General features: G+C 62.9%; 2 protein-coding genes and 1 long non-coding RNA gene across 6 annotated transcripts; 1 reads left to right on the top strand and 2 right to left on the bottom strand.

Moving 5' to 3' along the window:
* Positions 1 to 711: 711 nt before the first annotated feature.
* On the top strand, positions 712 to 10,898 carry ARRDC2 (arrestin domain containing 2). Of its 2 annotated transcripts, none has more exons than XM_080566086.1 (8): positions 712 to 1,233; positions 7,074 to 7,140; positions 7,293 to 7,440; positions 7,777 to 7,879; positions 8,167 to 8,423; positions 8,749 to 8,908; positions 9,167 to 9,318; positions 9,423 to 10,898. In XM_080566086.1, the coding sequence occupies exons 1-8, from the start codon at positions 969 to 971 to the stop codon at positions 9,474 to 9,476; spliced, it is 1,206 nt and encodes a 401-aa protein (XP_080422212.1). In that variant the 5' UTR covers positions 712 to 968; the 3' UTR covers positions 9,477 to 10,898. The 2 variants fall into 2 exon arrangements, with proteins under 2 accessions (XP_080422212.1, XP_080422211.1); XM_080566085.1 differs by lacking the exon at positions 712 to 1,233 and adding an exon at positions 6,105 to 6,472.
* LOC308182067 lies at positions 4,748 to 6,090 on the bottom strand. Its single transcript, XR_013941653.1, has 2 exons — positions 5,987 to 6,090; positions 4,748 to 5,162 (listed from the first exon to the last, which is right to left on the bottom strand). It is a non-coding gene; the product is annotated as an uncharacterized lncRNA (long non-coding RNA).
* A 5,661-nt stretch (positions 10,899 to 16,559) lies between the features above and the next one.
* On the bottom strand, positions 16,560 to 25,413 carry IL12RB1 (interleukin 12 receptor subunit beta 1). Of its 3 annotated transcripts, XM_080566077.1 has the most exons (15): positions 25,051 to 25,413; positions 24,301 to 24,415; positions 23,995 to 24,164; positions 23,770 to 23,921; positions 23,253 to 23,298; positions 23,041 to 23,151; positions 22,875 to 22,957; positions 22,548 to 22,773; positions 22,289 to 22,459; positions 22,109 to 22,210; positions 21,873 to 22,013; positions 21,626 to 21,769; positions 21,393 to 21,492; positions 21,229 to 21,310; positions 16,560 to 21,128 (listed from the first exon to the last, which is right to left on the bottom strand). In XM_080566077.1, the coding sequence occupies exons 1-15, from the start codon at positions 25,094 to 25,096 to the stop codon at positions 20,850 to 20,852; spliced, it is 1,968 nt and encodes a 655-aa protein (XP_080422203.1). In that variant the 5' UTR covers positions 25,097 to 25,413; the 3' UTR covers positions 16,560 to 20,849. The 3 variants fall into 3 exon arrangements, with proteins under 3 accessions (XP_080422203.1, XP_080422201.1, XP_080422202.1); XM_080566075.1 differs by having other exon boundaries at positions 22,109 to 22,459; XM_080566076.1 differs by having other exon boundaries at positions 20,898 to 21,128; positions 21,393 to 21,769; positions 22,109 to 22,459.
* Between the last annotated feature and the right edge of the window lie 430 nt (positions 25,414 to 25,843).

Genomic DNA, 25,843 nt, shown 5'->3' with positions numbered 1-25,843 from the left:
ACAAACCCCTTGTGCTTTCCTCTTGGGATCTGACTCTGCATCTCTTGGGAAAGGGACGTTCTGTGCTCCACACGTACTTCAAAGAAGCTGCACGCTCAAGCCTTGCAAATTCCCACAGGCACCTCACATCGGTGTCTTACACTGGTAGGTTGCAAACACCTCGATTCAAACGCCTAGATTGCGTCACTTGGTGTAGTAACAGGGACTTGCACACGCTACGGGTCTGCCCCATAGCTTTTATGTGACCCTGAGGTGGCATTGCCACCTGTTGCACTGCTGCAGGAACAGCTGTGGGTCACTGGGGTTGTTAGATGGTGAACATCAGCCTTTTGGTGGTACCAGCTGGCTGGGGAGCTGCTGCTGGGAGGACCCTGAGGTTGTTTACTTTTTTTTCCACATGGATTTTGATGCAATTTCAGACAGAGAAAGCAAAGCTGGCTTTTGGGATAAGGGTCTTGGCTTTCTAAACCCCTCTCCATCCACTTCCAGAAATGCTTCAGGAATGCCTGAATTTGGGAAGGCCAAACAGCCTTTCTGTGCTTCCCCAGTGACATGAAACCTGCCAGCACGGCTGGCGGTGCGTGACAGCTCCCTGCGGACGGAGCCACCAGCACGTACCAGTGGCACATCAACAGCGCCTGTGACTCAGAGATAAGACAACGTGACGTTATTTCTCCTTCGGCTTAAAAACGCGTCACTCGCCTCCGCGGCCCCCTCCTCGGTGCTGCACCAGCCTCACGCACGGGGTCAGCACTAAAGCGTCACCATGTAACGGGGTCTCAGTCCTACCTTGGGAGAGCTAGGTCTGGAGGGCTGGGCCGCTTAGGGGCAGGGATAAATAAGGATTTCGGGGCAGCCTTTGCTCTTTCTTCCTTTCCCTGGAGGGCCGCACAGGTGCCTGTCCCGCTTGCCCAAAGTGGGGACCAGCCTGCCTCCCAGAGCTGCCGGGAGAATCAGGGGCAGCAGCAATGCAGCCCCTCAGGCGTGTGCGGAGCTTGGCGGTGGAGCTGGAGGACGGGCGAGTGTGGGGTGCCTACGGCAGCGGGGAGCTGCTGCACGGCCGCGTGCGGCTGGAGCTGCGCGGCGCGCTGCGGCTACGGGCGCTGGAGGTGTGCGCTCGCGGGCGCGCTTTCGTGCACTGGCTGGAGAGCCACAGCGTGGGGCTCAACACCGTCTACCACGATTACACAGCCTTCCAGACCTTCCTGTACCGCCGCTGCCAGCTCATCCCCGGTAAGGCTGGGGCTCGAGGGTGGCTGTGTGCTTACGGGGTGTTGGGTTGGGACCTCCATGGGCTGCAGGCACCCTCTCTGGGCAGGTCTCCACCCTCCTCGTGAAGGTTGGTGCCACCTGCAAGCAGCAGCATCCCTCTCGGCCTCTGCCAAGGGTTTCTTTGCTGCTGGTTTCTGGGAGGTCGCCTGCAAACTCGGGGCTGGTGAGCATGAAAGGGTTGTGGCTTTTGTTCTGTTTGCACAGGGAAGTGCAAATAGAAGTGTCTGTTCACAAGTGTGGAAAGAGCACTTAGTAGTTCAGTAAATATTTGTTTCCAGTTTTCTGATGCTGGAACCACATGCCCAGCTGGCATGTTGCTTGGATCTACTGCATGAGGACAAGCCACTTGAATTATTTGCCTGGTTGGGATGAAATGATCCAGAGCCAAGGGATACGGGACATTGCAGCTGTCCATCCGCTCGTTAACTCTGCCTTATGAAAGTGCTTGTCTTTTATCCTCCCCCACAGTGATATCGTTACAGCCGTGGCTCTGTGCTTCCCCTCCGCCCCTTTCCGATGCCATCTTATTGCCCGTCCTGCTTGGTGTATTAGGGTGCCTAATACTACGTACTGAGGGCATGGAGTTTTGCTGGCGGCCAAGGGCCCAGCTGGCAAACGCAGAGCTTGCAGGAGTGATGGCAGCTGCTGCTCTGGAGGTGTTTTTGTCCCTAGACTGCACTGTAGGGCCATATTCTCTTTTTCTGGACGACTGTACCTTGCCACCTGCTCCAAACACCTGCATTACTCCAGAGTTTCTGTCTTTTTGGCAGCGGCTCTTCTGTGCTGTGCCTAAGGATGGCCCCTTGGCAGCTGCAAGTGTGTTAAGCGGCCTGATGACACTTAAGGATGTGGGAGAAGCCCGCACCCCGAACTCCAGTGGAGAAGATCCTGAGTGGTCATCACACTGTTTGGATGGTGGCTGCGTTAGCTGTAAGGGTATAGGGTGAGTTTTATTCCCCATTATCCCTGCAGTGAATGTCTGTAGAGAAGTCACGAGCTGCCGCGAACATGTTTGCATTCTGCTGCTAGGACTGTGTATTACACAAGCCCCCGGAGCCGGCTGGAGGAGGGCGCTTAGCCAAGGGCTGGAGGAATTACAGGAGCTGCTTGGCCTTGCCAGCACCCTGCACTCCTGGAGCTCGGAGCTAATGGCTTCTGGCCCTCGCCTACTGCGTGGGGAGAGTTTAAGTGGGCTCCGTGGGGAGCAGGGAGCCTCGCCAGAACTTGCGGGCTGTGATTTTATCATCTGTGTCCACACAGTGATTCCTTCTCTCCTTTGTGAGAGGGGCACGGGCCTGTGATCACAGGAGTGCTTTAAGGAGGCTTTTTGGCTGCTCTGCGGCCAAAATCCCTTCCCGTGGATCCCGCTGGGTTCCTGCTCTGTCCCCCCCCGGTCACCGGTGGCAGCGCGAGGACGTTCCTGGGGTCAGCTAGCGAGAGGCTGGCGAAAACGTGCCATCATCTGCAGGCCCTGTGACTGCTCCCTTGTTGCTTCTCGATGAGATCAACTGTGTCTGCGTGGTGTTTAAAAAATGCAGGTTTTGTCATGGTAACAAGGCAGTGCAGAGGAGGGAAGCCAGGCGGAGATAAGCGCCCTCCGCTCCGCTCTCCACTCAGCTGTGACTTTATCTGCAGTTTCCTAGCAGGGTGGTGAGGGCTGGCACGGGGGTGCTGTGCTTCGAGACGTGAGAAAGGGTGGAAGAAGGATGTTCGGACTGCGTTTCAGGGCCATTAAATGTATATTGTGTAAACAGGGGACAGAAAGAGAGGAAAAGACAGGGGGTTAATGGGCAAAGCCAAGGCCCTGGCCGCTTCTTCATGAGGTGATGTGAGAGGGGCCTGGGAAACACCGGTGCTTTCCGTGCGCTGATCCTGTCCGCCCGAGGGTCCCACAGCACGGCCCAGGGGTGCAGGCTCCTGCCCCAGCGTGAGGCCAGCCTCTAGGAGCCCCGTCATTTAGGGAGACCTCAGGAGAGGTAAGGCACGTGGGCTAAGAGCACGCCAGGCTCCCGTTCCGCAGCGGGGCGGCCGCCTTGGTCTTGGCACGCACGCAACGCTCGTGAATCCAGCAGGGACGGGGCTCGTTCCTCACGCTGGGAGCGTGCCGCTTGTGCGAGGTCCTGCGTGTTGGCTCAGGTAGAGCTGCTGACCCTGCCGCGCCCCGGCTGCTTGGCAGAGCCTTGCATGGCTCCAGAGCCATCGGCGAGCAGCAGCAGGGTCCCCAGGGCGAGCAGGGGAAGGAGAAGCTCCTGGGGAGCCGCTGCCAGCTCCTGCTGGGGCTGGTTTCGGCCTGGCCAGACTCTAGGTGGGGCTGACGAGTTGGAGATGGCTCCCGCGTGGAGCCCGGCCGGCTTTTAGCCGGTTGTGGGCACGGAAAGCCCTGGGAGCCGGTTGCGGCCCTGGGCCCCGCAGCCGGAGGTCCTTGGGGAGAGGAGAGACCCCCCCACCACCACCCCAACCCCCGGTGCCGTGGGTCCCGGGCAGGTCGGAGCGGGGCTTCGCAGCCTCGCGCGCGGTGGAGGCGAGCGGCGGTAGATGCGGCACGGGAGGGAGGTTTGCGGAGATTCGCATCCCGTGGGCGACGGCTGAGTCACGGGCTGGGGGCTGCGCGCTGACGGGCTGCAGCGGGGATGTGCAAAGCACAGGACGGAGCTGCCTCAGCCCCACCGCAGCTCCAAGACCCCCCCCCCGAAGGCCCACACGACCTCCAGTGCCACCGTGCATCGAGGCGAGGACAGCGGGCGCCTTCCCAGGGCTGCCGTCACCGCTGAACTCCTGCCGTGACGTGCCTTCCTTCCTTCTTTCCCGTTGCTGTCGGGCTGCCCTTGCAGTGTTTGCTATGATTCATATTTGCTCGTGGCAGCAAACGGTCACGTACGTAAAACAAAACGCGGTCCCCTTCCCTCGCGGGGGAGGCAGACAATTCCAGTCTGCCTTTGGAGGCAGCTGAAGCGTTGCGAGGCTCCAGCCCAGCTCATTTTCAGGGGCTGAGATCAACCCAGTTCAGCACAGCGGGACTTGCCCAACACGGCTGGGAGCAACTCTGAAATCCTCAAGGCTTTTGCAGCCAAATGCTGAGTAACATTTTAATGCCTGCCTGTTTTGTCTTATCCCCAGCCCGTGCCCGGGGTGGAGAGCTCTGCTGCTTCGCAAATGTGACAATCATGTTTAAAGTGGAAGCTTCTAAGGCTGCATTAACCCTTTTGGAGGGGGTATGGGCCGCTTTCTGCCTCACTCCCCCCTTTTACAACATCTCTGGGTGCTGCTAATGGTGGTGTCCGTGCTTAGAACCAACAGCTTCACGCTTTTACCCCCACCGAGCACCAGCAGCAGCAGATGCTGCTGACGGAGCGAGACCCCTGCGCTGCCCACGCAGGTATAATTTGTCGCTGGGTTTTGGAGCAGCACCACGCGAACCCCAGCCCGAGCTGGTAGAGAACCAGCGCTTCCCTGGTTAAAAGGCGCGGGGAAGATGCATTGCTCACTGTGTAATTGCACAAGCTGAATGGGAGCCAGTACTTCATTTCTTAGAAATAAGCGAAGCGATGTCCCAGACCGGCTTTCCCTTCATCGCCAGTTGGCCCGGCCCTGCCGTGCGAGGAGCCGAGATCCAGTTGCAGCCTGTTCTGACCCCTGGGAATGGCTCTTGGGAAAGACGTGCGTGTATCTGTGTGCGGCACGGCGCTCGGCTCCTGCCTGCGGGAACGGGACGGAAAGGCGCTGCCGCTCCGAGGCGCGCTTATCGAGCGGGGTGAGAAATCCCCCGGCCGCGGCCGCTGGCTGCGAGCCTGAGAACGCAGAGTCTGGGGTGTGCGGGGTCAGGGGCATGGCCGTGGTGGGAGCCAGAAGCCTTCCTCACGCGGAGACAGCAGCACCGCAGCAGAGAGGGGCTGATGTACGGGGGGCAAACGCCGCTCTTACACACGTGTCTTCTGCGTGGTCCCTGCGGGGCTGGCGGCTCAGCCCCTGGCCCCGTCCTCACCGCATCCTGCCCCGTCCCTGTTTCATCCTGCCCCATCCCTTCCTCGTCCTGCCCCATCCCCAACCCATCCTGCTCCATCCTGCCCCATCCCTGCTTCATCCTGCTCTATCCTTTCCTGATCCTGCCCTATCCTGAACCCATCCTGCCCCATCTTGCCCCATCCCTGCTTCATCCTGCCCTGTCCCTGCCCCATCCCCAACCCATCCCGGCCCCATCTTTGCTTCATCCTGCCCTATCCCTTCCCCATCCTGCCCCATCCCCAACCCATCCTGCCCCATTCTGCGCTGTCCCTGCTTCATCGTGCTCTCTCTCTTCTTCATCCTGCCCCATCCCACCCCATTCTGCTCTATCCCCACCCCACCCTGCCCCATCCCACCCCATCCTACCCCATCCCTGCTTCGTCCTGCCCCATCCCTACCCCATCCCTGCTTCATCCTGCTCTCTCTCTTCCTCATCCTGCCCCATCCCGCCCTATCCTGCCCCATCCCTGCTTCATCCTGCCCCATCCTACCCCATCCCTACCCCATCCTGCCCCCTCCTCACCCCATCCCCGACCCCTCCTGCCCCATCCCTACCCCATCCTGCCCCCTCCCCACCCCATCCCCGACCCCTCCTGCCCCATCCCACCCCGTCCTGCCCCCTCCCCACCCCACCCCACCCCACCCCATCCCCGCCACCAGCCGAAGCCCCGCCACCCCTCGGCCACCCCTCGGCCACCCCCAGCACCGCAACCTCCGAGGTGCCGAGCCCTGGGGAGCCCCATCCTGCCTCCTGGGGGGGGGGGGAGGAGGAGGCCGCCCCCCGCCGCCTCCTCCTTGTTTTGCGGCACCCTCCGGGGCCGCCCCGTCCCGCCCCGTCGGGGCCGCCCCCGGGCGCGCCGGGCGCTTAAGAAGCGGGGCCGGGGCGGCGGCGGGGCCGGGGCCGGGAGCCGCCATCTCGCCATGCTTTTCGACCGCCTCAAACGTTTCGCGATCGTGCTGGAGGGCGCGGAGCGGGGGGCTCCGGCCGCTTTCAGCCCCGGGCAGGCGGTGGCCGGCCGGGTGCTGCTGGAGCTGGCGGCGGCGGCGAGGCTCGGGGCGCTCCGGCTGCGGGCGGGCGGCGCCGCCCGCGTCCACTGGACCGAGTCCCGCAGCGCCGGCTCCAGCACCGCCTACACGCAGAGTTACAGCGACCAGGTGGAGTTCCTCAGCCACCGAGACACGCTGCTGGCCCCGCCAGGTACCGCGGGGAGCCGGGGGGCGAGCTGCGAGGGGGAGGAGTTGGGGCCGGGGGCTCCAGGGTTAGGGTTAGGATTAGGGTTAGGGTTGTGCTTAGGGTTGGGATTAGGGTTAGGGTTGCAGCCCGGCTCTTGGGGAGCCGGGGGCACCCAGCTTGGTGTCCCCCCCTTCTCTAATCCCATCCCTTCTGGAGAAGCAGCCTTGGGGAGCTGCAGGCTCTGCAGCCCCGGGGGTCCCAGCCAGCCCCACCGAGTGCGGTGGGTGCAGCCCTGCAGGGCACAGGGTGCTCGGTCACCCTCCTTAGCTCCAAGTGACCGAGCTGCGGTGCTGGGCAGCCACAGGGTGAAGCAGAGCCCACCCCGGCTCCCTGAGGCACTGCACGCACAGGGGCGTGTGGAGAGCAGAGCCTGGTGCCCGTGGGACGTGCCTGGCCGCGGGTCACAGCTGTGTTGTTGTTGCTGCTGCTGCAGTTTAACCCCGGCAGAAATATTCCAGCACTGTCGTGCTGCTCCTTCCCTGCCTGTGCTGCTCCGCCACCGATTTGCTCGGGGAGGAAGTCCTGCAGATGCGAGATAATCGTCTTCAATCTGTTTTGCCCACAGACAATGGTGAAGTCACCGTCCTGCAGGCAGGAAGGCACGAGTTCCCCTTCACTTTCCAGCTCCCGGAGTAAGTTCGTGTTTTTTGTTGCCTTAATGTAAAGGGGAAGAGGAGCTGCTCGGGGCATGACACGGGTCCTGGGGAGGGTGGACAGGGCACCTTGGAGCCAAACCTTTTGGCAGAGCCCCCCCTGAATTGCTCACTGCTGGTGCACCACACAGGACCCTGGCTACCTCCTTCGAGGGAAAGCACGGCAGCGTGCGCTACTGGGTGAAAGCCAAACTGCACAGACCCTGGTCGACGGTGAAGAAGGTGAAGAAGGAGTTCACCGTGATCGAACCCATCGACATCAACACGCCTGCGCTTCTGGTGAGCTCCCCCTGCTCCGCCTGGGGGCTGCAGCATCTAAAACGTGGCCAGTGCCTAAAGTGAGCTTGTCAAACGTGTCACGGGCCTGATATCCGGAGGGAATGTTTGTCCCCCGTGACTTGTGCCCTCCAGCACTACCTGGGCTGGGCCCCGAGGAGCATGGAGGTCATCTGTGCCTCTTGTTTTTTGGGAACTTGAATGCATTGCGAAAGCATCTTGCATAAGATTCCTAGGAACTTGTTGATGCTCCCCAGCAGGCTGTCAGCGCCAGGGAGGTGTTCGCTTTGTCTTTCATCGTTTCTTTCTAAATAGCTTAAATATGGCCCTTTTTTCCAGGCTCCGCAGGCAGGTGCTAAGGAGAAACTTGCTCGTGCCTGGTACTGCAATCGTGGCCAGGTTTCTGTGACTGCCAAGATAGACCGAAAAGGCTACACCCCAGGTGAGCACCCCCACCGTGCTGGTGCCCTTGGACTTCTGCAGGGCCTGGGGTAAACCTTGGTGGGAGAGGATTTGGGGTCACCGCGAGCTGGGCTCTCGCCTGCTGGCACAAAATCAGAGACCGTTAGGGTGCGCACCTGATGCGAGCGGCCTCCTCGGGACACGCTCCTTCTAGACGGAGCTTTGTGCCAGACAGCAGGATGAGCCCTTGGTGATCTTGTGCAGGAATTCCTCGGGCAGGACTGGGCTCCGTCTCCCCTCCTCCAACACGCACGTCTCTTTTGGCAGGTGAGGTCATCCCTATCTTTGCTGAGATCGACAACTGCACGAGCCGGGCGGTGGTGCCCAAGGCGGCCATCATCCAGACTCAGACCTTCATTGCTCGGGGCACCAAGAAGCAGAAGAAGTCGGTGGTGACCAGCATTGTCGGTGACTCCATCGCAGCAGGGAAGCGGGAAGTGTGGCATGGGCGGGCGCTGAAGATCCCACCGGTGGGGCCATCCATCCTCCAGTGCCGCATCATCCAAGTGGAATATTCCCTGAAGGTGAGGGGCCTGGTGGGGACCAGTGCAGAAGGTTCAGCTCTTGGTTGTGCTCCCCGTCTCACCAGAGCTGTGCTCATCGTGCCCACTTTGGGCTGCTGCAGAGCATTTTGGGGCTGGTGATTTGTGTGAGGTCTCGGGTTCCCCCCGTGCACCTCCCCATGGCATGCAGGGGATGAGGGCTTGTTCTGGAGATCTCCCTTTGCATCCCACCACAAGAATTCCCTTCTGGCCAGCTTGAGCTGGCGCTCTGGGGAAGAAAGATCCGCCCCTCTGGATTGGGAAAACACCAACAGCTAAGTTTCCCTCTTGTCTCCTGTCTCTGCAGGTTTGTGTGGATATTCCTGGGACGTCCAAGCTGCTCCTCGAACTGCCGCTTGTCATCGGAACAATCCCGCTGCATCCATTCGGGAGCCGCACGTCCAGCGTCAGCAGCCAGTACAGCATCAACCTGGACTGGCTGAGCACCATCCCGGAGCAGCCGGAGGGTGAGCGTCTCTCTGGGATCTGCCTGGGTGCTGCAAACCTCTGCCTGGGATAGAGAGGGGCAGAGCAAGTTCTCAGCCTTTCCCCTTGCTCCAGGACTAGCTTTTGCATTTTTTACTTAATTTTTCAATTGTGGGTTCCCTCTGAACTGGTGCCATTTACCAAGAACTGGGAGGCTTTGGGAAATAGTGAATCTGAAGCCGTTTTACGTGCATGTTCTAGTCCCTGATGCCTTTTTTTCTTTTTTTTCCTCTCTTCAGCTCCCCCTGAATACTCGTCAGTCGTGTCCAGCCCAGAGGCTGAGCAGAGCCTGGCTCCGCCGTGCCGCAGCGAACTCGGCGGTGTCCTGGAAGGGCCCTTCTTCGCCTACATCCAGGAGTTTCGCTTCCGACCACCTCCGCTGTATTCGGAGGTAACAAATCCCCCAAGCTCTGCGGACCTGGGCTTGGGGGCTGGAGGGAGATGGGAGGGATGTGACTGCTGCCGGGGTTCTTGACTCTAAATTCGGCTTTGCAGATTGATCCAAACCCACCGTCAGACAATATCCGCCCACGCTGCATGACCTGCTGAGAGAAGTGCCTCGGATGTGACTGACAGCGTGACAACCCGTCGGGTTGAAAGCTTGCACCCTCGCAGCCCTTCGGTCTGGGAACGGCGCCCGAGCGGTGGCTGAGCGACCAGAGCTGCAGCGCTGAGACCCCGTCTGTGATCGCTGCCCTCCGTGCTCCTGCCGTGACCGTCCCACGGGCTGACACCGAGCTGCAGGGCTGGCTGGTGGTGTGGACTCGTGCGTGGTAGGAGAGCACGTGAAACCCTGCGGTGTGAGCAGTTAGGTGGGATGTGGAGAGTTAATCACCACCCCAGCATTTTGGGGTTCAGACGGGGCATCTGGCACGAGCCAAGATTGCTCTCACCTTGTCTGCTGTGGCTGTGCTCTGGCAACTCCTGTCACGGAAAACAGGAGCTTGGAGGTATTTTTCAGGATTACTAGAGAATATTTTATAATCTTGTGCTGAGTTCTTCCCGTGGTGGTGCGGGTGCAGCCCTTCTCCTGCAGTAGCTCACCAGGACTGCAGTGTCCTAAGAAAGTAACGGGCTTTTTTCTGGCCAGATGAAGCAGAGCCTTTGTCCACTGCTGAGAAATGTTGCCACAAGCCTGGTGATGCCTGCAGGGGGAATGGTTTGAGCTGCCTTAACAGCCTGGCCAAAAATGTAAAGACTTCCGTGGATTATTGTCAGGGCAGAGGACTGGGGGGACGAATTTGTTTCCAAAGCAGCAGAGATGTGCGGTGGCATTTTGGTGCCATTTACCAAGAATGTGAAAGCCGGTTCCTGCGTGCTGGCCTCAAACGTGCACCGTGTGCTGCTACCTCCCCCCAGGCTGGGGCTGAAAACCAGCCCCTCGCCTGCGGTGCCACTACAGAGGGTGGATCTTGCTGGGCTCCGTGGTGGCCAAGGAAACCAGAAAGAAGTCTGCTCCGAGGCTGGCAGCAGCCACAAAAGCTGATGGGAGATGTGGAGTTGAAACGAGCCCTCCAGGGCCAGGAGACCTGCTCAGGAGGGGCCTGATCCTGTGCCTGCAGAGGGGCCGGCAGCCCCGGCACGGTGAGGGAGGCACAGCAGCAATTTGTGCTCCCAGGGTGAGTGCTGCTGGTGTGGGAGCCGACGAGCCGGGTGCTGCAGTGTGCGTGCTGGGGCTGACCCCACACCCTCTGGCACAACCTGGGCAGGGTTTGGGGGCTGGGGACCTTTGCATTCCCTCTCTGAGACAATCCTGACGAGCGCCCATGGAGCCGCTCGCTTCCCATGCAGAACCGAAGCTGGGCGTGCGTCAGCCTCTGTGCTGGGACCGCGCTCGGCTCACTGGGGATTGCTCAGAGGACTTTTTGTATCTGTGAACACTTTTATAATGACCACTCTTGTCTCTGATATTGTTCTTTTTGTACGACTTCAGTTGGGGGATTTTTGTTTGAAATAAATTCTTTACACCCAGCTGTTGCTTGGCTCTTACATGGTGGATGTTTCTCTGTTGTGCTGTTCCTGCTGGACCCGCTCTGCCCGTGCTCCCCCGGCTCCCGTGGCAGCTGGGGGATGTTGCAGACAAGTGGGAGTGCTCTGACCCTCACCACATCGCCCTGCGGGTGCCCAGATCCACCCCACTACCGGTATTAACTGGGTCAGGCGGTCAGCGCTGCCCTCCGGCACCGGTTAGGGGCTCGCAGCCTGTCCCAGCCCCAGGGCTGGTGCTGAAACGCTCCCCGGCTCTTGTGGTCGGTGTTGGTGCAGCACAGCCCGAGGCCAGGCAGCAAAGCCAGGTCCTGGCGGTCTGCTGAGACCCAGGGGGAGAAGGGTGAAGTGTCACGGAGCCATGCTCTGCTCCGTGCCTCCACGCAGCCTCTTCCACCACCGCCTTAGGGCCGCGAGCGCTCCTGTTGTGTTTTTGTGTTTGCTGCTATTTCTGTCGGGGGGGCAGTGTTTGTCCTCCATCCCGTGGGGCCCGCTCGGCTCCAGCTGGGACGTGCCAGCTCCCACAAGGGCTGCGAGCGGCTCCTTCACCTGCTCCCTTTGCACCAAGCTCATTTTTTGTGTGTTTGTCCTGGCATTTCTGTGCTCCACATCTCTGCTGAGCACAGCAGATTTTACAGCATGCAAAACAGGGCTCGGGTCAGCTATGTCTTCCGCCAGCTGTGCGGTTTAAAAATATTGCCACCAGACTGCGATTTTCCCCTTTTTTGTTGTTGCTTTGTTTTTTTGTTTGTTTTTTCTGAGCTGATCCCTGCGGCGGCCGTGCTGCAGCACGTGCTCCCGCAGCGGGCTGGCGCGATAACGCGTCCACGTGGGGACCTCGCGCCCGCACAAGCGCTGTTCGCCTGCGAGAGCGCTGTGCTCACGCAACCTTTATTCGGATCTGATTTTATTTGGCATCCCCGGCTGCTCTGAGTAATCTTCCTCGGAAGAGGATTAAGCCGCCTCGCAGTGAATGTGTTCGCATCCCCCTTCGCGGAGACGCGCGCCCCGATTCGGCGCAGAGGCGGCCGATGCCGCGCGTCCCCGCAGTTCAGCCGTGCCGGGGCACGTTGGTGGGATCAAAGCGGGCACAAACCACAGCGCTGCACCCTCCTGAACACAGAGAAGCCTCTGAAGGGAAAACCCTGTGATCTGCCCACCCGGGGCCGGCACGCAGCCACGCTCTGCCCTGCCACGGCACGGCACAAGGGAGCCTTTCTACACCAGCAGACGCCTCCCTGCTGGCAGCAGGGATGAGCACTCCCTGGGGCAGAACCCCCAGAGCTGCTGACCAGACCCCGATCATCTGCCCTGGCTGCACAAGGGGATTTTTATTCCCGTGGAGGGGGAAGGAAGGGCTGCCGAGCACCGCAGTCGCATCCTGCCTGCTGCGCCCTTATGGGAAGGCTGCGGGGGCAGCCGTGGGGATGTGTCGGGCTGGGAAACCCAATGCTGGTGGGCACCGCTCCCAGCCCCCACGTGGGAGGGATCTTTCCAGCACTAATTCTTGCAAATGCCTCCAGGGTTTCTTGTAAAGCCATGGCATGGCTGGACAGTAGCACAGCCAAGGGGGGGCCGGGCCGCTTGGGGCTGCTGCCAGCAAAGCGCCGCGCTCTCCAGTCCCCGAGGGGCTAAAAATACCCCGTCGGGATATGTGGCGCTGGGGCGAGGCACGGACCCCTGGGCAGGGCTTTCACAACCCTCGCCCCCGCTGCTGCCGCTCTCCAGCCCTGCTCTGTTTGTCTTCCCCTGCTCCAAAGTCCATCTCAAGCAGCCCGGGGCCTCTCCGGTTGGGTTTGTCAGGGCCCAGGGGGCTGCAGAGCAGGGGCAGCCCCGGTGCCGGTCGCAGCAGAGGCCAGCTCGCGGGCAGCAGGCGCGTTATGCAATTACAGTGCCGGGAGTATTTATAGTTCTTGGCCCCGAGCGTTGGAAAATGCTTCGCCGACCACCCGGCGAAACCCGGTCCTTGCGAGGTGCAGCAGGACGCCGGTCCCGCTGTGCTGCTGGTGGCTGTTTTACCTTTTTTCCCCTCAGGCCCAAACGTTTGCAGGACCCCTCGGCCCTGGGCGGCACGGTGTTGGGCAAGAGGGGAGCAGGATCCATGCGTGGCCACGGGCACGCTCCTTTCTGACTGCACAGCAAAAGATGCTGCGGCCGGGCCACCCATGGGTGCAGGGGAGGGCTTGGGTGCTGCAGCTCCCAGTCCTGCAGGGTGCTGGGACCCCCCGGCACAGCTCATGGCCTTGGAGAGCACAGGACCCCCCCCCCCCCCCCCGGTGCAGATGCAGGGCAGTTAGCCCATCAATGAACCCTGGAGGCAGCAGCACAGCGCAGCTCGTCCCCCTGCAGCCCCTCTCTGCAGCACACCAGGGTGCTGCTCCTTCCCCCTCAGCTTCCCCCCACCCCCACGGCCGGACCCCCCCCCAAAATGAGCGACCCATCCCGGGGGGGGGGTCCAGCTGGAGGATGCTCAGCCACAGCCTCGCCTGGAGGCTGTTGTCCTCCAGCGGAGGGTCAGCACCGGGGGGGTCGGCACGGCCGTGCTGCAGGGAGGTGACACGCGAAGCTCGCGGCCGGCCCCGGCGCTGGCAGGGACAGAATGTGCCGGCGCCGGCGCGGCCTTGCGAGGGCTGGGGATTAGCTGCGCGGCTGCTGCCTCCCGGCTCGGGCACGCGTCCAGCTCCGGGAAAACAAGCGCTGCCTTCGCCGCCTCCCAGCTGCAGCCCGGCCCTGCGCCGGGGGCTGCGTCCCGCGGGGGCCGCCTGCTCGTCGGGTGATGGCGGCGATGATAAAGGCAGCCTGGATTTGGCTCCGACGGGGATGAACCCCTCCGTCCCCCTGCCTGGGATGGGGTCGTCACCCCGCTGCCCACGTTCAGCATCCTTGCAGTTGGGATAATGCTGGGCTCGCACTGCTCGCACCCCGGGGAGCAGGGAGTCGGCACTGATGGGTGCTCGGGAGCTTGGGGACCTGCTTGTCCCCAAGCTATGGGACTCTCACTGTGCTGGCACATTGGGAACGTGCTCGGTCCCAAGCAGCACCAGACCTTGCTTTGGTTTTGCTCCGATCTAGCACTGCAAACGGCACAACCCTACACCGCAGGGATTCCCTTCATGCGGAGGAGGCACGGGGACCCCGGGAGGCACCTGTGCCCCCCAGCGTGCCTGCGCTCACCCCACGCACAGCCGGGGCAGGAGCGCGGCCGCCCTACGCCCGCTGAGTCAGCCCGCGTGCTGCAGGAGCCGCTCCCGCCCACGGAAACCGCAGGCAAAGTCCCGCTCATCCCTGCCCTGCGCCGGGGCTTTCCCTGCCGGTTTGACAGGAATCTCAGCTCCTTCCCGGAGCAGCCGCTGGGATGGCACAGGACCCCGGCTGCGCCCCGGCACGGCGGCTCTGTTCCCTCAGAAAGCAATCCTTAAAGCCAGCACCGTCCGTGCCCCCCTGCTGCCTTCAGGGGCCTTTCGAGGGCTCGCTCCCCAGGGGCAGGGGAAAGCTTTGGAGAAATCGAGGGCTGGATTTTGCCAAAAAAACAAGATCCAGAGCAGCCCTATGGATGTGTTGCACGTGCTGCGTGTCCCATCCCTGGCCACCGCTCTGTGAGCATTGGGCACGTGCGGCCGTCGCGGCGCTCACCGGCACGGACACCCCGGCAGCCCCGGGCACGCGGTGGCTGCCAGGGCTGGGTTTGCTGTGGGGCTGCTGACGCCACCAGCTGCTCGGAAGCCCTTCAGCAAAGCGCCGCGTTGTTCACTCGGTGGAAAACAACCCCGCCGCCGACCCCCTCGCTTGACGTCCTCACCAGCCCCTCGCTTGTTTACTGCTCCCTTCCTCGGACAATGGAAAATTTTTATGGCTTTTGACTTTTGTCCAATTGTTTCGGAGCGAGGAAGCGGCCGGGTGCTGCTCACAAACATGTCTATGGATAAACAGCGGGGCGCGAGGGGCCGCGGGACTGGAGCCAGGCAGCCGGGGTGCGGTGGGGGTGGAAGGGTGGCAGCGGGGACCCCCCTTCTCTGACCCAGGTCCCCTCGTTCCCCACCCAACCCCGGTCCCCACACGGCATCCCCAAGCCCTTTGTGCAGGACGAACGCGGGGACAAATATTTTGGCTTTTCCCGGCAAACACCCGACTTCAGAAAAATAACAACAACAACAAAACCCCCCGGAGTCATCTGACGGCGGCACGTGGCCTGTTGGCACACAAACAGGGCGCACACGGGGATGGCGCTGGCCCGGCTGGGGATGGATGCGGGGCCGTGCCTTGCGTGTGCCCATGCCAGGGATGTGGCACGCGGGGACTTTGCTCCTGGCGCTGTGTTTGCCGGCACTCCCAGGCGCTGCTTTGCAATTCGTGCGGAAAGCCCCAGCCGGTGCGCGGTGCCCATCCCCGTTGCTGTCCCCTTCCGTGTCTCCCCGCAGCTAAAACCTCACTTGCGTGGCATTTGCAGTTTTTTTTAGCTCTTTCCAATAAAAATCAAAGGACAACCGGGGCTGAGGGATGTGCTGGATCCAACGCCATGCGGGTGCTGGTGGGGATGCGGCCGTCCTTGGGGCGAGGACCGTGGGGCTGTCACCGCGCTGATCCCTGTCCCCTGGCACCTCGGCCGCGGGGCCGCGGCTCCCTCCCTTGTTTTGCTGCCCTTCGCCCCGCGGGAGGCTGGCGCTTCCCAAGCAAACAAAACCACCCCCGGTGCCCGTGCCGCTCCAGAGCTTGGACTTTAGAGCCTGGCCTGGAAGGGGGGATGGATCCCCGGGGTGGGGGCAGACCTCACATCCCATCCCCACTGCTGCCAGGGGAGCCCCTGGCCCCTGGCCCATGCCCCATGTGCCATTTCTGTCCCCAGCTCCGCGTGCCCTGCAGGGGCTGGAATGGGAAGGAAGCCTTGCACCGGCTGGGAACAGCTCGCACATTTTCTGTTTCACTGTGGGGGGGGTGCGGCAGAAATAATCTGCCTCTTGTGCTGGTGCAGCCCTAGGAGGGACCTGAGGGTGCAGCGGTCAGTGTCCCTGCACCAGCACCTCCAAAAGCCATCGTAGCTCTGACAGTTCCTGGAGCAGTGCTATGAGATTCGGCCCACCCCAAAACGCCAAGGAGAGCAAATCCCATGTGCTAGGGGTGAATGCAGAGTCCTAATGCAGGGAATCTCATGGCAATGGGGAGAAGCGGGGGGGTTGAACCCAATGGCACCATGCTGGGGGCAGAGCAGCCCCATGGACTAATCCCAATCCAGAGCTCGCCCACCTGCAGCCTGCAATTAAACCCCGGGGAGCCCTTGGGTGCTGCACCCTGCCCTGCACTCACCCAGCTCGTTAGCGAGCCTGAACCCAATTGCTTTTAAATGCAAGGGTTTACAAGGTGCCGAGGGAAAGGATTTTCCTGATAAGCAGCTGTGTAAATGTGGCCATCCTGGTGCAGCGATGGAGGCAGCGATAGCCCCCGGGGGAGGCCGGGCTGCCCGGGGGGGTCCTGGCTGGCTGGAGGTGGCTGGGGCCGGTGGGGATGGCAGCAGCAGGGCCCTGGCTGGTTTGCTCTGCTTTCCCGTGTGGAAAAACAGGGAGAGTTAAAGTGCTCGCAGATTGCTGCTGAGCACCCTGAGAGCAAACCCAGCGGGGGAATCGCTCGCGGTCCTTCCGCGCTCGGTGCTGGTTTAGCGCCCGGTGGAGCCGGGCGGGTTGTTTGCTCCGGGCTCAGCCCTTTCCCCGTGCACCTGGGCAAGGGTTTGCTGCAAAATATGGGCTTGTTTTCAGGAACCTCCGGGTCCTGCAGAGCCAGCTATCCTTAGCGCGACCCCGTCTGCCAGCGTGAGCAAAATATGTTTATGCTGCAAACCTCTGGAAGCCACCCCTGCCAAATCAACAGGGGAATGTGTGCACCGATAAGGGCGCCGTGTCCTTTCCTTCCAGCTAATCTGATAGCCCGGCTGGGAAACGCGTGTGGAGCAGGCGTGGGCCTGGGGTCGTGGCTCTGCGGCCCCAGGTGTCCTTAAGGAAAGGAAGAAAATCCCTGTAGCGCTGGGGAGATCTGTGCTGCGCTGCCTCGCTCCCGACGCCCTCGTTTTATGATTGCTTGTATTGTTATTGTAAGGTTTCAGGTCAAAAATATCTGTGGCTTTTCTGCTAGGCTGCTGCCAAAGCCTGGAAACCTTCAGGCGTGCCAGCGGCTGCGCTGCCCCTTGGCTGTGTGATCTTGAACCTAGCCACCCGAAAGCATTAAAACTGCAGAAAGAAAATGTTTCCTGCACCCGCCCAGGCGCTTCCCCCATGCCAGGAATCCGAGCTGTTTTCCCCCTGCGTCTCCCAGCTTGCACGCTGGGGCTCGCAGTGCCCGGCTCTGTTGTTTTGCAGCGCTCTGAGTGTGGCCCCGCAGGGGACGGGGCAGCTCCGAGCCCCTCTTGGTGGAAAGAAACCCTTCAACGTTTGGTTTTGCGGATGCTTCAAGTCATTTTCCATTCCCAGGCATTGTTTCTGGAAATAACGCTTGCCGGGGAGAAGCTGTTGCACAAAGAAACCTCAGCCTGACGTGAGAGCGAGAGAAAAAAAGCAGGCGTCGCTCGGCTTGTTTGCGAAGGCAAACTGAAGTTGTTGTTGTTGTGACACTGGACGGTTGCGAAACGGCGGCACAGAAATACCCAGGGCTTTAAAAACAAGCCGAGCCCGGCTGCTGCTGCTGCTGCGGTGGCCGTGTGTCCTGCTGTGGTGGCCGTCTGTCCAGCTGCGGTGACCCCTTTCCCCGGGGACGCAGCGCGGGCAGGGCTGGGAGGCGTGCACCAGCCTTGCTTGGGGATTTTTGGGGACCCCTCAAAGCTTTTCACGGGGAGGGGAGGCGCCAGCTGAGCTGTGTGTTTGGGGGGGATTTGCCCCTAAATCAGCCCCTGCAGAGCCATCGCGGGGGGGTTGCGATGCCAGGGGGGTCCCGGCTGCCTCCCCCTACTTCTGCGCGCGGCGCCTCGGCGAGGGGCGGCCCCCGAATTCTGCAGAAAGGGATGAAAGACGTACAGTGGGGATCAGTTTGTTTGCTTAGAGATTAAGTGAAAGCAGCTCCTGAACGGCCGCCTAATCCCCCCGCGAGCGGGCTGCGTTGTGCAGGTGGCGGCAGCGGTGGCTTTTTGCCCGGTGAATAATCCTGCTCCGTGCTACGGCTTGCGTGCGGGTTCTTCTGGCACCGAGCTCTTCCTCCGTCCGCTGGGGGCTCGGGGAGGGCGAAACAGCCCTGAGAAGGGGCTGCGAGGGGCCAGGCGGGGGTCTCGGAGCCATGTTTGTGATGAGAAGAGCACCCCAGGGGTGGGCGTGGGACATTTTGTGGGTTTTATCTTTTGGGGCAGCAACTGGGGTGCGTGGCGGTCGTGTGGCCGGGCTCAGAAATAGCCTGCGTATCAGGAAACATAGAAAGACACCGCAGCGCCGAATCATCTGACCCCCTCTAAAAATAAAGGCAGCGGGTCTTAAATTAGCTGTGGAGGTGGCTGGGTACGTGCGTGTGGGGTCGCCGGGGGTCGCCGGCTCCGCTCTGCGCAGGAAAACCCCAAATCGGGCGTTGTGGGGAGCGACCACGACTCGGGGGCCTTTGGGGCCAGTGTGCTGGCTGAGCTTTTTCCCCATTCCTGTTTGTTTGTTTGTTTGTTTGTTTGTTTGTTTGTTTTGCTGCTTTTCCTGCAGCTGTCCCAGGGGGCAGTCCTGTGGCTCCCATGTACCGAGTTGCCCGTTCTCAGCCCCCCGATGCCCTGCGGTGCTCCTGGGTCGCGCGCGGTGCCAGAGGGGGGCAAGGTCCCGTCCCTGCTGCCAAACCTGGCCCCGTCCCGCTCCAGCGGGCTTCCTCAGGTGGCTCCCGGAGATTCCTTTGGAAAACAGTTCTGGGCAATTTAAACTAATTAGGGAGCCCCGAGCCACGCGCTCGCACTAATTGGCAAGCCCTCGTTAGTTTTCCCCAGCACATCGCCCGTGGGCTCTGTGGGTGCGTGGGGGAACTGTGCCCGCGGGGACAGGGCTGTCCCCAGAGGATCCGGGGGGCTGTGAGTGGGGTGACCCCGCGGGGACGATGGGGATGGGGGTGTCTCTTGTCCCCCCCCCCTTCCTGGGGTGTTTTTCAAGCAGCAGTGGGGACTTGCTGTCCTGCCATGAACTCGGTTCCTGTTGCTGGCTCCGTTAAGAGCAACAGGAATGATTAACTGGTGCTGGCGCTGGCCCCGCGCCGGGCCGAGTGTTTACCCCGAGCTGAGTGACCCCGGTGCTGCTTCCCTCGGCTCCAGCCCCAAAAATCGGGCTGTAAACAGGGGCCGGGCTGCAACCCGAGCGCTATGCACCCGTAACAAAATACTTCCTCTGCCAGCACCCGCGGCAAGCCCGAGCATCGCTGCTGGTTCCACCGGGGGCTGGCTCAAAAAGCCCTAAATAATAAATGAGCTCTCCCAGGCTGCGTTTCGGGGGCTGGGAGGCTGCTGGGTGCCCGTCCTCCTCCTTATCTACATCCTTTTGGGTTGTGGAGGTGAAAGAGAGAGGCTGCATGCGACAAAGGAGTTAGGGCTGGGGAGGTGTCGGCGCGTCGCTGCGGAAGATTTGCTGCGGGTGCCGAATAAATCCCCCGATTTGTGGCTGGGGGGTGATTTTGGGGGTGATTTGTGGCTGGCACAGCGGTGAGCGGCTGCTCTCGGCACCCCCGGTCTGCTCGGCGGGCAGCGTGGCCTGGCTCTGCCCGGAGCTGGGGAAGCTCCGCGGGGACGCGGGCGGTGCGGGGCTGGTGCCACCTCGTGGTGCTGGGCGCAGCTCAGACCCGGTGGCACCGGACACGGGTGGCGATGGACACGGGTGCGCCGGGGGCCTCAAAACCAAGCCGAAGGGTCTTGGCCATCCCCATTGCTGCTCTGGGATCCAGGAGCACCGTGGGGATGCGACAAAGATCCAAATGTGACGCCCCCCCCCCCCCCCCCCCCATGCACCCGGAGCAAGGCCCCGGTGCTGGGCTCAGCACCCCAGGGTGCGGGGGCACTGGCGGCTCTGAGCGAGGAACCAGATCTCGGTGAAATCCCTTGCGAAGCAGTTTTAAACCACGGCGGCGGTGCTGAGCAGGAAGGGGGGGGGGTGCTGCCTTTCCCCAGACTTCCCCCTGCTGCTCCCCCACGCACTTTTTTTTTTTTTCTCCCCTTTTTCTTTTCTGCACCCTCAGCAGATACTGGTGGCTGCCTCCGGTGCTGACGCTCGGGGCAGACGAAACCACAAACCACGCTCCATCTTCAGCAGCATCTGAAGGTTTCTGCCCCAGATAAGGCTCACGGTGCTGGCACAGCCCCAGCTCCCGGCAGGATGCAGGGGGGGGGCCTACCTGCCCCTAGCCCCATTGCTCGGGGCCTCTATACCAAATCCTCAAGTTACGCTGGCCTGGTGGGACAAGGATTGCTGTCTGAGGCCTGCTGCTTCGTGAGTTTGGTTTTTGTTTAATTTTTACGGCCTGGAACGGCCGGTGGTCGGCCGGGGCTGGATGTGCCCCCATCCCACAGGGGCTGGCTCGAGGCGTTCGCTCTCCAACGGCGTCCCAAAGTGGCTTTCCCGTGGCCGAGGAAATGTCCCCAGCTGGGTGTGCAGCTCCTTGCCCTCAGGTTTATTGCTAAGGGACAGTTCAGGCTGCGCCGTGCCTTGCCAGGCACAGCACCGCGGGCAGCACCGTCAATGTATTCAGCAGCAGCTCCTGGAAATCAGAACCCCCCCCCCCAAGAAAGTGCCACAAGCCCGTGGGGCCGTGCCTCGGGGTGGACACTCAGCATCCCCCCGGGTGCCCGTGGGACCCCGCTCATCCCCCTCCTGCCCCATTCCCACGCTCACTACAGCACCGACTGCTCCTGCAGCAGCTCCGAGCCCTCCTCGTCCCTGGCTTGTCGGAGATGAGCAGGGCGAGGGGAACCAGCGGCCAGGGAAGCCCCCAGCTCCCCGCGCCCTCCTCCGCCGGTCAGTGGCTGGAGCACCCGGTGCCGCAGGTGGGACCCTCCCCGGATTCTGCCGGTGCTGGGCTCGGCAGCGGGCTCAGCACCTCCTGCCGCCGGTACTCGAAGGGCAGCTCCCTCTTGCAGCCCGGCTGCCCCAGCTCCGCCGGTTCTTTGGGGCTGGGCTGCAGCGTGCGGGGCCGCGTGCTGTCGGCCACCTCCTGCTCAGGGCTCGGCTCCATCACCAGCAGCTCGGCGAGGTTGAACTTCTCCGAGGGCTCCGCGAAGCCTTTCCAGGGCCTGTCCTAAAGGTTTTGGGTGCGTTTGGGGTGGGAAGGCTCGGCGGTGAGGTCTGTGCTCAGGGTGCGGGGTCCGGCCCCGTCCCAGTCCCACTCTGTGTCTCACCTGGCTCATTTCGCTGGCCGAGAACTGGATGGCTCTGCTGCCCACGGGCTTGGGCAGCGGGGGGAAGAGGAGCCGCCGGGCCCTGGGGAGATGCCGGCGGTGGCGGGTTAATGGGGGGAGAGGGGAAAAGAGGCGGCACAGCGGGGCCGCGGCACTGCCTTCACCTCCTTTTGCTCAGCTGGTAGATGACGGCGGCGATGGCGGGGAGCCCGAGCGAGATGCCCAGGTACTTCAGGTTGGACTTCCACGCTGCCAGCCTGGGACCTGGGGACAAACGTGCCTGGGTGGCGGTGGCACTTCCAGCCCCGCGTCCCCTCGCTGTCCCCAACACCACACGTGGGCCACCGGAGCATCCCCACTTGCCGGCTGGGAGAGGGAAGAGGTCCCCAGCCATTACCCAGCGCCATGGTCTGGAAGTGCCACGGCGTGCTGCAGGTACCCCCGCTGCCCGCTGTCACCTCCTGGATGCCGACCCTGTAGGCTGTGCCCGGCCGCAGGTTTCGGAGGGTGTAGCGCGAGGCCGACGCGTCCGCTTCACCGTCTGGGTGAAGGAAAACGAGAGCGGGCAGCAGCCAGCCCCCTTCCCACCCGCCCTCCTCCCTCTGTCCCCGCGTCCCCTGCCGGCCATGGGCACTGCCACTCACACGTCACGTTGTCCCCTTCAGCCGCGTGGCACACCAGGTACCTCGCCAGCGCCCCGGGGCAGGTGGCACGGGGGGACGGTTCCCACCGGAGGACGGCGGCCTCGGCGCTGGCGTTGATGTGGATGGAGGAGGCCAGCGAGGCTGCACGGCACAGGGGAGGACAGGAGCAGCCGTTTAGGATAACGACACCTTTTGTGGCGCGACCGGGATGCGACGCTGCCCGTTCCTGTACGTACCGTTGCCGGTGAAATGATGCTGCAGGGCGAAGGTGGCCCAATGCTGCTCCTCGCTCCGGCCGTGCACGGCGAGCCGGTAACACGCCGGCACTTCCAGCGACCCTATGGGGAAACCGGCACCCGTGGCAGCCTGGCCAGAGCCGGTGGGAATCTGGGGGGGGGTCTCGGGAGCCCACTTGCCTCTCTCCAGGTGGGAGCTCTTTGCAGGGAACTCCTGCTGGACGCAGACGCCCTGCTGGGGCGCTCCCGGCAGCAGCTGCTGCTCGAAGCAGTAGGCGAAGCCGCGGCTCGGCGCCTCCCATCGCACCGTCACCGCCTCGCCGGCCGAGCTGACGTCCTTAAAGCTGAGCTCTGGGGCGAAATTTGCGGGTGCAGTGGGTGAGGATGCCGGGGGGGCCAGCGAGGAGCCGGGTCCTTTCCACGGCACGCGCGTGGGTACCTGCGTGCTGCTCGGCTGGCACGTGGAGCTGCCGCGTGGGGCTGGTGCCGGCGGCGTTGGTCGCCGTCAGTAGGATTTCGTACTCGGCCCCGCAGAGGGTGAGGTTGTGCGCCGTCACCTCGGGTCCCAGCACCACCTCGTCGGCCTCGGGCAGCGCGGCGCAGCGGCACGCCGGCATGCGGGTGCTCAGCGTGTAGGTGACGTTCCCCTGCTCCTCGCGAGCTCTCTGGGGTGGTGACAGTGGTGGCCACGGCGGTGCCAAGGGGAGAGGGGGAGTCCCAAGGGGATGGCAGGGCTGTCCCGGGTGGCAAGCCCACGCTGCCCTACCTGCCAGCTCAGCTGCAGCAGCCTCTGCCCGTTTTTCCCAAGATTTCCCAGCCGGAAGCTCAGCTCTGGGCTCTCCAGGATTTCTGCAAGAGGAACGACACCAGGCGGGTTGCCAGCCCGGGGTGCCCATGGCAGGGTGGGCAGGGACATTGGGGTCCCTTCTCACCCTCAGGGACGAAGATGGATTTGCTCCAGTCGCTCCAGTAGCTGCTCCAGTGCTGCGTCTTCTGCCGGAGCTGGACCTCGAAGGCAGCGTGTCCCCCCAGGTCGCAGGTCACTGGGGCAAACCGGGTGGGTGGCGGTGAGGTGACACCTCCTGGGACGTGCTTGTCCCCCCAAAAAAACCCAAGCAACCCACTGAGCACAGGCTGAACCCACCTGGGTCCTCCTTGCTGTCCTTGCTCTTCCCTGTCTCGCACAGCACCTGCGGAGAGAAGGCAGGATGGAGGCACCCACCCAGTAAAACCAGTATGAAGGAAGGCTTGTCACTGGGGCATGGTGGTGGTGGGACATCGTGTTCCAGGGGCTGGGAGGACCAAAAGGGGAGCAGGGGATGCAGTAGCTGGAGGGGTCCCCTTGGTCGGGGTCCCAGAGCTTTGCCCACGGAGCCCCTCAAAAAGGGGTGGTGGTGCCTGGGTGCCCTGGGAGGAGCACCCAGGTCTCGCCGGGAGCAGCGTCAGGATTTCATCTGCCGCCGGCTTTATTCTAATCCGGAGTTTTTACCTGCGTAATCCCCGCCAATCCCTCCCTGATCCTGTTACAGGTGGCTGCGTGATCCCGTCCCCGGGAGGCCGGTGGAGCAACGGTACCCAGCCAGGTGGGGACGGCGTCCCCGAGCCCCCGCGCCACGTCCAGAGCTGCTCACACCGCTGCAAAACCGCCGCTGATGTTTTACCTGCGTCCAGCTGTGGTTGCCCACCCCGCGGAAGCGAGCCTCCCTGCTCAGCGCTCGGTCCCTGCCGCGGAACGGCGGCCGCGGCACCCGGAGCTGCAGGCGCCCCTTGGCCTTGGCGAAGTTCATCCCGTCGGGGGGAGGATCCAGCTTCACTGCGGGGACAGCGTGGCTGCGGTGACCGGCACCGTCATCCTGGCACACCCAGCCCGGCCTCGCGGCGCTTACCGGCCTCGTTGAGGTACAGGGTGAGGTTGGGGCTGCGGTGCAGGTGGGGTCCCCACCGCGCCTCCACCCAGGCCGTGGTGTTGGTGAGGACGTAGACGCGGTGCCGCTGCAGGGTGTAGGTCGTCGCGGCGCCCGCCTCGTACCGCGGGCACGTCCGCGACGTCGCGTAGCTGGGGGGGGAAAACGCTCACCCTCTGCGTGCATGGGGGGGGGGGGGGCAGGAAGGGGGACACACCGCGTCCCCAGATGTCCCCGTGTCCCAGTGGGCTGCTCAGAGCTGCCAGGGGGACGTGGCACCCGACTCACCAGAGCACCAGGACGTAGGTGGTGTTGCCGGCGGGGCCGCGGGGCGGCCAGGAGCAGAGGAAGTCGCAGGAGCTGCATTGCTTAAAGCAGGAGAAGTCGGGGGGCTCAGCAGCGCCTGCAGGCAGGGGAGAGGGGCTGTGGCTGGGCTCACGCTCGCTTCTGCCCCACGGCACCCTGCAGACCCCGCTGGGTGCCAGAGGGACACGGGGAGGGAGACGAGGGTGTTGCAGTGCTCCTGCTCCTGACACCAGCACGGGAACCCCCCCGAAGCCCCCCAAACCATGCTCCCCGGCGCCCGGCAGCGCCGCTCCATGTGGCTGGAGGTGGCTCCAAGCCCGCGTGGAGGGCGCGTGGCCCGTTTAACCAGCAGCGGGGTTGCCGGCTCCTGCTTTGCTCCCGCCAATACTGGGAAGGATGCGGGCAGCGGGCAGCCGCCCCCACGCTGTGCAATGGGACGGGGGGAGCGGAGCAACCGCGCTGGTGATTCCCACCCAAAAAGCACCCTAAATTTCCCCAGGGATGCAGCACTGCAGGGGGTTCCCGAGCCCTGTCCTGCTGCCACCGTCGGGGCGTCCTTGAGTTTTGCCCTGGCCCGGCAGCGTGGGGCTAAATCCCTCCATGCCAAAACCATGAAAGCTCCTGCCCTGCCCTGCTCGAGAGGCGCCTTATCTCCCCTTTATCGCCCCCGAATCATTCATTGAAAGTCTTCTGCACTTATCTCTCATCTCCGCACGCCGCAGCAGCACTCACCGCCCCGCGCCAGCGCCGCCAGCACCAGCAGCAACCACCCCAGCATGGGCTGCTCGGGGATTCCCAGCTTTCGGGCTCCGTCCTCACCGGGTCCCCTTCCTTTTGGGGTTCCCGGTCCCCCCCAGGGCACAGCGGCACCCCCCGGGCTCGCAGCAGCACCCCGCTGCCTTGGCTGCTGTTTCCTCTTCTGCTACGAGCAGCTTTTCCCAGGCAGAGCAAGCGTGCTGCCAGCACAGCGCGAGGTGTGAGTGCCTGCCTCACTTTTACCAAAAACAAAAGAGAAAGCAACAGAAACGTCCCCCTCTGCTGCCCGCACACCCGCCACGGGCCCGGCCAAGCACCGCAGCCTCGCGAGCAAGAAGAGCAAGGTAAGCAAAAGAGCTGGTTTGGTGTCTTTTTGTTGGCCCTTATTTTTATTTTTTTTCCAAACCCCACATTGTGTTTTTGCCTCCGCTGCCTGCATTTGGCTGCACCTGGAGCTCCGAGGCCAGGTTTGGGTGTTTGGAGCACGCAGGGCTCGGCGGCGGGATGGCCGCATGTCCCACGGGACGCAGCCCCTTGGTCCCCAGCACAAATTGTCCCCCGCAGCCAAAACAAAGCCCCAGTGAGGCACGAGGGCACGGCGTCACCGGGGCGCTGGCAGTGCGGCCGCGTGACCCCGGGGTGGCGGGGCCGGGTGGCACCGCGGGCCCTGCACAGAGCCCCCTTGTCCCCGCAGAAAGCGTCCCCTTGTGCGCCTCGCTCGGGGACAGAGGGCGGCGGTGACGGGAGTGTCCCTGTGCTGGGTGGGCTG

This window comes from Anser brachyrhynchus (genome assembly GCF_964034855.1).
Source record: "Anser brachyrhynchus genome assembly, chromosome: 23".
NCBI lineage: Eukaryota > Metazoa > Chordata > Aves > Anseriformes > Anatidae > Anser > Anser brachyrhynchus.
Note: the sequence above shows the minus strand (reverse complement) of the source record. Positions and strands in the feature narration are given on the sequence as shown.